The sequence below is a fragment of the Argiope bruennichi genome, chromosome 1 (assembly GCF_947563725.1).
Source record: "Argiope bruennichi chromosome 1, qqArgBrue1.1, whole genome shotgun sequence".
NCBI lineage: Eukaryota > Metazoa > Arthropoda > Arachnida > Araneae > Araneidae > Argiope > Argiope bruennichi.
This window is the reverse complement of record NC_079151.1, coordinates 127122207-127134426: the sequence shown is the minus strand read 5'-3', so window position 1 is coordinate 127134426 and position 12220 is coordinate 127122207. Positions and strand designations below refer to the sequence as shown.

Sequence of the window (12220 nt, the reverse complement as noted above, 5' to 3'; positions counted from 1 at the left end):
AAACTTAGTGAACTAATCAAAGAAATTGTTAAATTATTCATTATATAGCTAAAAATTAGTTGCCTTTTTTTTGTTGTTGTTAAAATTATTTTTTTACACTAAGATTCTTACGATTTAATTCAAAGCTCATACAAATGAATACACAGTATGACATAAAATGAATCTTAATCTAAACTCAGAATATTTCTTTCTCCTTATAGCCACTTCTCGATGGTCGTTACACGCAAGGCATCTTGGGAGTATCCGCTCTTATTCGCAATTTCTGTAATGGAAAAGACTGTTCAGGAATTCCAGAAGTTCAGGCAGCTGTGAACAAGCTTTCAGAAAACTTGGGAGAAAACTGCTTCAGCTCTGACGACAAAAATGTAAATAATATGTTTCCCCCTATTTTTATTTATCCCTCCGATTATGCAAAAGCGAATGCAATGTAAGCTGAGCACTAATTTGAAGAAGTCATATACCGCTAAATTGACTGAATTGATAGTTGAAGAGTCACTGAGACCATCCCAGCATAGATTTTGTTTTGCTTCAAAAAAATAATGTTAATCTAACTAAATTAAATTTAACTATGTTTAAGGAATGCGCAAATAAGCAATTAAATAAAAAGATAATATATTTTTGTGAACTCAATCAGTTGTAATTATATTATCGATATAATTATATTTCAACTTTCTCTTATAAACAGTTTTATACCGCGCTAAATATTGGATTTATAAAAATTGTGAATATGGGTGATACAAATAGATCGATGGCTATGATAGGATGTCTCAAATACGGTACAACACCACCTTTCACATAATATCTAAATACTAGATTCCATATACTTAGAGGACTACTTATAGCTTGATGACATGCAAACAATATGAGAATAAAAAAATAAGTTTAGAATAACATATTTTCTAGAATAATAATTAAGTAAAAAATTAGAAATTATATGAAGCGCAGCATATAACCAAACGCGCAGGCGTAATGCTTCATGAAAAGCCTTTGAGTATCGAGGGGCTTCTTCATCATTGGGCAATAGATGGCAGCATCAATAAGGCATGTTAAACATGCATGCAAATACAGTTAACCAAATGCAATCTCCACAATATTCTGAATTCTTCTACATTAATTAGTAAAATATTAAAAATAAATGGCAATATAGTAAAGTTCGGCACGTTAATATTATCTAGCATAATTGTTTAGATAATATTAACGTGTTTCATGTTATCATGTTATTCATAATGATAGATAACATTTAGCAAATAGTAATCCACTCTTTCTTTGTATAGGAAAGAAAATCTTCATTTGCAGCCATATTCTTACTAAAAAAAAGATTTTTTTATAGAAAATGTAATTCAAACAAGGATCTTTTACGCAAGATAATGAATTAAATTACCTTATAATTATCAATCCGCTTTAGAGTAGATTTCACTCATGTATTATTATTTACCCTTTTTAAAAATGCGATAATTATTTCAACGATATAATAATACAAAGAAAAGCATCTAATTATGTATTCGGATTTAAAAACCATTAAAGCAAAGCCTTTGAAACTTATGATGATAAATGATAAAATCATACATGTCAGGCATAATCAAAAGATATTTTTTTATAATGTATGTCATAAAATTTTTGTAGATAAGCGCTAAATAAAACTCGTAATTAACTTGAGTAGATCTAGAAAATGATATTTTAAAAGTGAATTTTAATTCTTTTTATAAAAAAGAAATTTGATTGTATGTTTTTTGGAAAAAAAAAACACTATGAAACGAGGCACTTACTCTAAAACTGTAATTTTTCTGTATAAATTTCACGCATGTTATATATGATATTTCCTCTGTGCGTTTCTCCTCTTTTTGAAGTAAATATGCTTTATAATATAATCTTTTATAGGTTATTCTTTCATTGAAAGCGATCGGAAATATAGGATACCTCTTCGGTAAAGAAAATGTACTTGAAGCTTGCTACAAGAACCCACAAATAAGAACTGAAGCTCGCTTAGCAGCAATTGAAGCTTTTAGACGTGCCAGCTGTGACGTCAGCGTAAGTATAAAAGCAATATCTAAAATATTTCAAAATTATTAAAATGAAATTAGTAAAATCCAATTCGAAATTCATTTTATTCCTTGAAAAATTCTAAAAATATTATTAAAAATTTATTGTAGAATCTAAAAGTCTTATGAAAATAATGATTTCATATACCTTATTCTGAAGTTATATGGACAAAATCATGGAATTAAAGTTCAAATTATCTTTCAATTGTTCGTTTGAATATTTCCATTTCTTAAAGCATTAATCAAACTATTTATTTAATTTTTAACACTTGTTTGACATATAAATCCATAATATTTTATCTCAACATTTTACTTCAGATTTCTAACTGATTGTCTATGTCATATACGACATAGATCAATGGTATAAAATTTTCAAATCTATTATTTTTATAGAAATTAGTTTTGTTATATTTCAAATAATTTTATTTCGCCATTGTAGTAAATCAACATACTAAAAAAATTTCCTAAATTTATAATTCATGATTTTATAGGAATTCAGAAAATAATTAGAGGGATTTTTTTATATATAGGATAAAGGTTAATAGGAAGGGATTAGGAAAACTTTAATAAGATCCCAAAATGTTTCCGCAGAATGGACATTTTGGAAGCTTATAAAATTTTATATTATTTTTGACAACCTTTTTTTTTTGTTTGAATGTTTACCGTTCTGTTAAAATAGATAGATATTCAATCAAATTGAAATAAATGCTGATATATTATCATTTGTATCGCTATATATTTTTGAATAAAATGTTAATCTATGGTTTAATTCGTGTAAACTTGACAAAGTGAAAAGAGATGAGTAAGTGAAAGCAGATGAGTAATAAATTAAAAAAAAATATTTAATATAAATTGTTACTTTTTCATCTTATTATTCAATTTAAAAAAAAAAATTACATTTTTCAGAGGGAGGAATTAATGAAAGCTTACAGCAACTACAATGAAGACACCGAAATTAGGATTGCTGCTTATTTGGCTGTGATGAAGTGTCCTACCGTTTCTCGTATTCAGGAAATTAAAGATGTTCTGTTGAATGAAAAGATCAACCACGGTAAGAATCATTTCAGATCTTTAAGAACATTAAGTAAATACAGTATACTCCCGAATATCTAGTCTAATGTGGCGGAGGTGTAGGCCGGATAACAAAAAAGCCGGATTTGCCGGAATTCTATGAATTCATTTCTTTGCCCACCATACCAGAAGACAAAGTTTTATACCAAAATTCACTGTTATATTACATATTTTCTCTCTTCTTATTGAATATTAAGCCCTCTGTTTCATCTCAAAGTGAATGCAGCCGCGGCTCGGTGAATCATAGAATCAGTTGCCGGTAAGTTGTCGAGTTAAAATAGGAGGCTCTGTACTGATAGTTTATATAAATTTATATACTTCACTCAAGTTTTAGGAATTTAGTGGAGAAAAAAGTAAGTTAAGCGATGTGAACTATTCACATTTTAACATAAATCCTGTAATATGTAACTTAAATGCAGAAAACATAAACAAGACATAAACATAAATCGTAGGCCTAACTCTTAAGAAAATTGGCTCAAACATATTTTATTTTCCCCTGATAAATTATTACACAGATATGAAAAGGTAATTCTAAGATAAAATTCAAAACCCACACTTTTTAGGTTTTGGAAACGTCCTTAATAGAAGCCTTGCCTTTCTCATTTAATAACGACAAAAGAAAACTATGCCGGATAGTTGCGAACCGGATACTAGGGAGTGTACTGTAATCTAATATATAAAATTCTCGTGTCACAGTTTTCGTTGCCATACTCCTCCGAAACGGCTTGACCGATTTTGATGAAATTTTTTGTGCTTATCCGGTATCTATGAGAATCGGCCAACATCTATTTTTCATCCCCCTAAATGTTAGGGGTAGTCCATTATTAATTAAAAACTAACTTTCCCGCCAAAAAAATCTTCCATTTTTCCCAACGCCAACTTTTCCGCCAAAAAAATCTTCCATTTTCCCCATCGCCAAATAAGTAAGGCATCAGTTGTTTTTTTCTCCCAACAGTAATTAGGCTAGGGTTAACATTTTTCGACGGATTATTTCAAACGATTCTGTTTATTTTCTTAATGTTTTATGCATTTAAAATTAAACATTGTTAATTAATCCATGTTTCACATTCATTCTGAAGTACTTTTGAATTAAAATAACACAGAATAAAGGAAATTAAAAATGTCTAATCTGCATAGCGTTACCCCAACTGGCGTAGAAAAATTTACGCATTTGCGTTGACGTAACTGGCGAAGAAAATCCACGCATGCGCATTGTTCTGATTGTTGGCATGACAACCAACGGACGATTTAAATTATTTTTAGGTTAGTTGCATGCTTTTGTAAGTAAAATGTATTTATGTTAGTTATATATTTTTTGTATATGCTTATAGTTTTAAGTACATCGTTTTTTAAGTAGATTTTTTTAAACCTGTTTTCGACCGATTATTTTAAACGATTCATTTTATTTTCTTAGTGTTTGATGCATTTAAAATTAAACATTGTTAATGAATCGATCTGTTCATGATGAATCTGAGAAATTTTTGTTGACAAATTCTTGAGATATTACATAAATTAAGAAAGATATTCTTTAGTGACCATAAAGTTTAAACGCTCAGTGACTCTATTATCAGTAATCATATTATTAAAAAAAATGCTTTGTTTCAGTAAAAAATATTATATTAATTGCAGATTAATCATTTACACTGTAATTTAAAGCATAATTTCTACGAGGGGTAACAGAAAATTAGAGAGATATATATCACGCTATAACTGAAGGCCTTTATAATATTATGAGTGAATTATATGACTATCAAAATTTGAAGTTTTAAAATATTTTGCTGAAGAATCTATTAAAGTTGGAATTGCGTAAAATGTTTAATGGTACGACCGGAGTTTTATCCCCTGCTTGGCGAAATTTTTAAAAATCGCAAACAACGGCCTTGCGAAATGTTCAAAAGCAAAGAAGCAGATGTTCAATTATAGTGCATAATAAAGATTGCCAGCTTTAGTGCGTTATCGCAACTTGGCGAAGAAGGGGGTTAAACTCCGGTTAAACCTATTTAATTATTAAAATTTAAACGAACATTAAGATTGGCGAACCGGCTGGTCGCCAAAGGCGGCTAGTTTACTATAATTTCTTTAATTTTATTATTGCTGAAAAACATTTTTTGATCTTCACATTATAAACTGAACAAGATCCCTGTCATCTTCTTACAAAATGGAATATTGCGAAAATACTTCTCAGAAACAGATAAATTTGATGACCTTTATCCCTCCTCTGTAGGATTGCTACTCTGGGGAAAGGGAACTCAAATTAAGCAAACATGCACCAACTTTGCATAAAATTATTTGAAGTTACAGAAAACATATCAAAGGATATATCTTTTGTAACTCTTAACTCCTGTAAAAGGGATGAAGCTCCTTTTTTTTTTTTTGGATCTTTGCATATAGCTATCTCTGTTAGGTTAATCATATATGAATTACAATTGAAAGTTTTACTTCATTTTAGCTGTGCCAGTTCTACATTCTTTAATTTTTCTTATAGTCGGTTCTTTCATTTGGACTCATCTGACCGCCTTGTCCAAGACCAAGCACCCAGAAAGGAGAGAGATCAGAGATATTGTATCGAATCTGTATCTCATGAACAAGTTTGCCTCCGATGCAAGGAAATTTTCCACAGCCAGTGAAGCCCACTATTTCTTGGAATCCATTGATTCAGGCATTCATGTGGACAGTCACTTGATTTTCTCTACCGATTCCTATTTGCCACGAACAGCCATGTTCAACCTCACCGTTGATATCTTCGGAAAGAGCTGCAATCTTTTCCAGGTATGTATGCAAATTATGTTTAATATAAATAATGAAAAAAATCATGATAGTTGAATCTAATTTGTGGTGAAAGCTTATATATAAGCCAGTTAACAAGCCAGTTAACAACGACGCTACCCGGGCAATTGCTTTTGTATCGTGGTCATGTTACTGGGCTGCGAACCACAAGGTCCCAGGTTCTAACCCCACTCATTACAATCCGCCACAAATTCTCAACACTACGGCTAAAAAACGAAATTTATTGACGACTATTGACAATAGGTACATGTATATATAACAAGCACTCTTTATTCACAATGGATAAGAAAGATCTTTTGCGGTACTTGCAGATAATATGCCACAATAAGAGAGCTCTTCCAGTAAAGTCGTTGATAGTATTTCTCATTTCAACAGATTTTTAATGTCACATTAATAGTTTATTTAGTTTCATATTTCTGCACAATTTTGACTCAATATCACATTAATATTTTATTTTAGTAGCTTTGTGGAAATAAATATAGCTAATTTATTTATGAAGAATTATGATAAAATATACACATTTCTACGCTTTATTATTTAACCCTTTCTAGGGCCATGGGAAGTATGCTTCCCACCAAATTTATCAATCTTTGTATGAAATTATGTAAGTTGGCATAAGTTCTGAGAATTTTTTTTAGTAAGTCAGAAACTTAAATGCTTCAGTTCTTTATCTCAGACAAAATGATGTGTCTTGATTTGTTACTTAATTATTAATTAACCAATTAATTAATTAATCAAATTAAATTTATCTAATAAGCTAAAGGAATCCCTTTTCTTATTCTAATTTCAAGCCTAAAAATATTTTAACATAATATGACTAGAAAAAAATGGCCCTTTAAAGGGTTAAGGGAAATATTTGTGCCAAAAATACTGTAAAAAATTGAAAATGTAATAAATAGGATCCTGTAAAATTAATATATACTTAGTATTATGTGTTTAATATTCTATAATTGAAGTAAAATTATCTATTAAATAGAATTATACTTGGTAATCTAGCGATTATAGAATATTAGGATAATTAATATCAGTTTAATATTCTAGAAATAATAGAAATATTAATTTTTTTCAATTTTTTTTATTTGGCAACAAAGCTTATTGTATCTGTATCTAATCGACTTACCTCCGTTTAATCAAACAGCCCAAATCAGCAACTTATTCTGCCTATTCTGAAAATCTTCCTTTAGTGTTTAGTGGGAATTTTTTTTTTTTTGCACGAAATAAGTAAAATACTAGAAGAAAAAAAATTAAATATTTTTTTTTCTTAATTGCTCGCATCTATCAAACTGTATTCACATATTTTCAAAGTTTAATTTATGCGTTAAATCCTTAGCATTTTACGTAAAATTTTAGATAAATAGGTTGGAATCTTTTTAATGTTTATAATGTAAATCATTTCAGATTGATGGACGCATGGAAGGTTTAGAACATGTTGTTGAGAGCTTTTTCGGACCAGGTGGATACTTCCCACAAAAGAACATCGCTAAAATCTTGAGAGAAAAGAGATCTGTTGACAACAACAAACTGAACCTGATTGACAGCCAGGTGAGAAGACATCGCTTTTCTTGCAAAGAAATTAAACATTTGCATTATGTACAAAATATAATTTATCGATATTTCTCTCATACACTAACTGGTTTTTATTTCAGTTCAATCAACACTACAAAAATCCTGTGCAGCCATACGGATCCCTAGATGTCAAAGTCTTTGGAACATCCATGTGGTATGAACAATTTAGAAGCAACGGAGATGGTTCTCCTGAAATTAACTTGTTGGACATTGTCACCAAACTAGCTGAAGAGAATGATAAAGAATATTCCAGAAGTTTTACTTTCTTGGACACTACCTTCACTGTCCCAATGACCAGTGGTTTGCCTCTTAAGATTGCTCTTAATGGAACTGCAAGTGTAGGACTGAAGATAGGAGGAAAATTCGACGTGAAATCTTTCGATCACGTTGATGTCTTGGGTCACATCGAACCAAGGTAAGCATATTCAAATATATCCATATCAAATTCCATAAAAAAATTTACACTTTATATAAAACTTCTTGCATTTTAAAAATAATTTAGTAAAAACAGTAAATTGAAAAATGCTCTTATTAGGGAATGAGGAGGAACTAATTTGCTCTTTCTTTCCAGTGGAGCTGTTGAAATTTCTGGTCTCTTGACCGTAGATGCTGGTCACTTCGCTCGCTCTGGCATGCGATTCATCAGCACCATGCATTCCTCATCAGTCCTCGATGGAAAAGTACAAGTGAGAAATGGTGAAGTTGTCAAGGCTCAGCTCAATATGCCCAGGGACAGAATTGATGTCTTCAACATCCAGTGAGTATTTAAATTCTTAATGATTTAGAAAAAACATATTTAGCTATATAACATTGTACATTATAAAATATAAAACATTTTGTTTTTTTTAATATATTGGTTCTTTTTTTTAATATTTCGCTTATTATTATATATAATTTAATTTACACTAAATCTTTTCATCCCGATTTAGTATAAAGGTCTTCAGAATATTCAATTTAAAAATTCAATTATTCAAAGATTTCCGTAATGCAATATTTTGTCTATTAACAATTCAAATGACTTAGATTAATTGATTGAAATTCTTATGAAAATAATAATTTATGAAGTGCATTTTCAAATGAATTAATTGATTAAATAATTTATCTATATTTGATCTATTGGAAAATAAAAATAGATTAATTAAACTAAAAATGTTTCATTTTATCCAGCTGCAATTTAAGGAATTTAAAAAAAAATCAATTTTAATATGTACATGCTTTAAAATTTTTTTGATAGAGCTTGCACGTGGCGCCATCTATAGAAGTTTTGTGTAAACATAAGTTTGCATTGTTTTCTTTATGAATATTTTCTAAAAAATATTGAACAAATGCTGTATTTAAATATCATATTTTTAAGTACTAAAAACTGAATATTAAATGTTTTCTATTCAAATAACTGCAGAAGAAAAGAAAATGTTTTTGAAAGATCTTAAAGTTAAAGATCACTAAAGATCGCAAAGTAAATGATAGAATGAGAGAGGGGAAAAAAAATCTAATTATTTATTTTCTACTAATTCCACTATGTAACAACAAGAATAAGAGCAAAGTTTTGATGAGAATATAAATCAAATTGTATGAAAAATGTAATAACAGATGAGTTTTTTTTTATCGAACAAAAAAATAATTAATGTAATAGAGCATGAAATATAAATTTTGTTATTTCTTATTCATTCATAAATTTTTTTTAGGATATTAATAAGAAAAACATAAATATTGATTAAAATCCTTTATTCGAGTTCTTATAAATTCATTTTCTTTAACATTTAACTTGTCTAAAGGAGCAAGATGTACCTGGTACATGGTACAGAAGAACGAGAGAAAGCTACTGACAAACGCGAAGGAACACATTTGCAAAGCTGTACTGGACGAGGAATATCGAAAGTTTTTGGTGTAAAAATCTGTTCTTCTCTGGACCTCCCACCTTACAGACCCAACTCTCCTCTTCAGCCTCTGAATGGACCAGCATCTTTCAGTCTGTACATTGAAAAAACTGACCCTACCCTCAAGAGTTACAACTTCGATGCTCAGTGGAAAAGTGAAATGGTAAATATTTCTAAAAAAAAAAAAAAAAAAAAAAAAAAAATCAATCAATCTTTTTTGTGTGATATAACAATCACTTTAAAAAACATCATTATGAGTGCCATGTTTTTTTCTCTGTTTTTACGTGAGCAAGCTACCAGACGTCGCTAATCTAAAATACTGGTTGCCAGTTTACAGTATAAAAATTTGAATAAACATTAGTTAGATATTAGCACAGCGTACTTATGTATTGTGAATGGAAAAGTATCTACTATATAGTAACTAATTGCTTGTTTTCTTTTGCGGAAAATTGGCATCATCCCTTTTTTATTTCCTTTCTGCCAAATTCAAAATGTTATAATAAATGCTAAATTATTAGAACGATAATTTTAAATAGCACATATATGGACTACTAAAAATGGATAGTATATTAGAAAAGTCAATGGCATGTCAGATTTTATGCATAGTTATTAAATTTGATTGATTTCATTTAAAAATGTGGATTTTTCAGCCACATTTCAAATTCTAAAAACACTTTAAATTATTAGACCGATAATGTAAAATATCACTTATGTTTTTGGACTACTTAAGATGGACTACTTTCATTTTTATAGCAGAATTGTTATAGTATTATTTGTGTCACAGAGATATTGTTTAATTCATAATGCAGCCGTTTTTGCATTGTATTTTTTTTTAATTTCAAGAAAAAAATAATATACAGCTGTTATTAATTTTTAAAAAAAAATAATTTTCATAAATAATATACAGTTGTTCGAAATGCATACATTAATTTGTAGAAAAAATAAAGAAAATCATGCATTCAAGGGTTAAACAAATTATCATTTTTTTAATGCCAAGTACAAATTTACTCGAAATATAGACATAAAAATATGGCTGATCACTTTTAGGCCGAAAATTATATTTGGCATATCAAGCAACATTGCAGAGATATCATACCGTATTGCGTTAAAAGATTTGGAAATAAATTGTCATAATTTTAGCCCTGATAATAAAACATTTAATATAAAGTAACTGATATAAAGAAGAAAAGTAATGAGTAATATTCATTTGCAGAAAAAGGGAGGTTTCGTCAAGCATGGAGTGCTTTCATTGAACACTCCCGAGTCGAGGGTGGACAGGGATGTGAAAATGGAGTTTTACGTCAACGAAGCGGACCACACTGCCACTTTGAAGATCAAAACGCCAATGAAGAAACTCGGAGTTAACGGTAAATAGCATTTCTAGATTTTTATTTCATTGTTAATTTTTTTTGACTAAAGATAATGTTTGTTTAGAAATTAAAAAATATACGAAAAACGATTAAAAATTATCAGAAACGATAATTACATTTAAAAAATGCATTCATATTGAGACTTTATGGAAAATACAAATTAGAGCAAATTACCAAATGAAGATCAACAAATTTGCTACTCGCTTCGATTTAGGAAATTGGATTCTACATCAGATATCATCTTCGAGTCAGACTTCGAAATGACAAGATCCGTGCACTAAACGCGTTCATGAAACAATAAAATGGAACTTTAATTTGTCATCAATAAAAATTGAGGCTCAGAACAATGAGGTTCGTTCCAATAAAGTATTTATATAATTTCCAAACAGGAAGTAACCAATCTTGAATTAAAAATCTAAATTGATATGGGTTAAACTGGAAATAAAGTTTAATTTCTAGGCTGATGTCTTTCTTCTATTTGAGTTTACGTAGTGAATCTGTTTTAGCTGATTTTGTAAAAAAAGGAAAACTTGACTAAATATTTAGATGCATCACAAATGAATCAAAATTTAACATTAAATAAAATGTAATATTTTTTTCTATGTTTCTCAGAATTATAACATTTTTCTTTGGAGACTCAAATTATTTGCATATTTGTCGAAGTCATGAGATATTATTTAATCATTGAATTATAGACAGAACAGGAAAGTATGTGCATGCAAATATGCAAATAGATTTTAATATTCTCTAATTATTTAATCTGAAAAAAATAAATCACAGTCTTTTGAAGTTGTGCTTGTTTAAATCTGTACAACTTATGATCATTTTATTGAAAAATCAGTGACAAATATACAGTAAAATACCAGCATGATTTATTCAATAATTCTAACAATCCCATTACAATTCAAAGATATTTCAATAAGTTAAATAAAATTTCCAACTGTACTGTACTTAACATTGTCAAATTGTTATACTTCAATGAATTAAAACTTATCATTCAATAAACCTTTTATTTTTTTACTCACAAAACTAATAATATCTTTTTTTTTCATAATCAATTTTGAATTAAACTACCTTTTTATTAAAAATAAATGATTTTTTCTTCTAAATTTTAGCTAAATTAGTGGATTCTGAAACAAAGAAATTGGACTTCAGTGTTAATGTCGATGACAAAGATTACTTTTCACTTCAGTCTGAGCTGGGTATTGTTAATGTAAAGAGTTCCATGTACAATGTTCAATCCTCATTGGAAGTCAGAATACCATCTGGACGTTTCATGGCTGCTTCTGCCACTGCTGATATTAGGGTTGGACAAAAGTATTCAGGTCAACTGAAGATTGAAGATCTGACAGAAAAACCAATATTGGCCAAAGGTAAGGTTAATATACTTAAAAAAAATAAGTTTTTAAAGATCGTAATATTACTATTTAATTTTTCATTAAAACTAATTTCAGAAAAAAAATATATTAGTCTCACTTTAAAAACTACTTTATATCTTGTGATACCATTT

The 12220-nt window shown here is 29.0% G+C and overlaps 1 protein-coding gene across 1 annotated transcript in view; it reads left to right on the top strand.

The window, feature by feature from the left end:
- The window catches only part of LOC129960748 (apolipophorins-like), a 56223-nt gene that overhangs the window by 18715 nt on the left and 25288 nt on the right, over nt 1-12220 (top strand). Inside the window, exons 9-18 of the mRNA XM_056074403.1 lie at nt 201-365; nt 1879-2028; nt 2946-3090; nt 5596-5879; nt 7296-7439; nt 7544-7878; nt 8035-8220; nt 9239-9503; nt 10554-10707; nt 11826-12083. Coding sequence (XP_055930378.1) covers nt 201-365; nt 1879-2028; nt 2946-3090; nt 5596-5879; nt 7296-7439; nt 7544-7878; nt 8035-8220; nt 9239-9503; nt 10554-10707; nt 11826-12083 — 2086 coding nt within the window. The remainder of the gene's footprint in view (nt 1-200; nt 366-1878; nt 2029-2945; nt 3091-5595; nt 5880-7295; nt 7440-7543; nt 7879-8034; nt 8221-9238; nt 9504-10553; nt 10708-11825; nt 12084-12220) is intronic.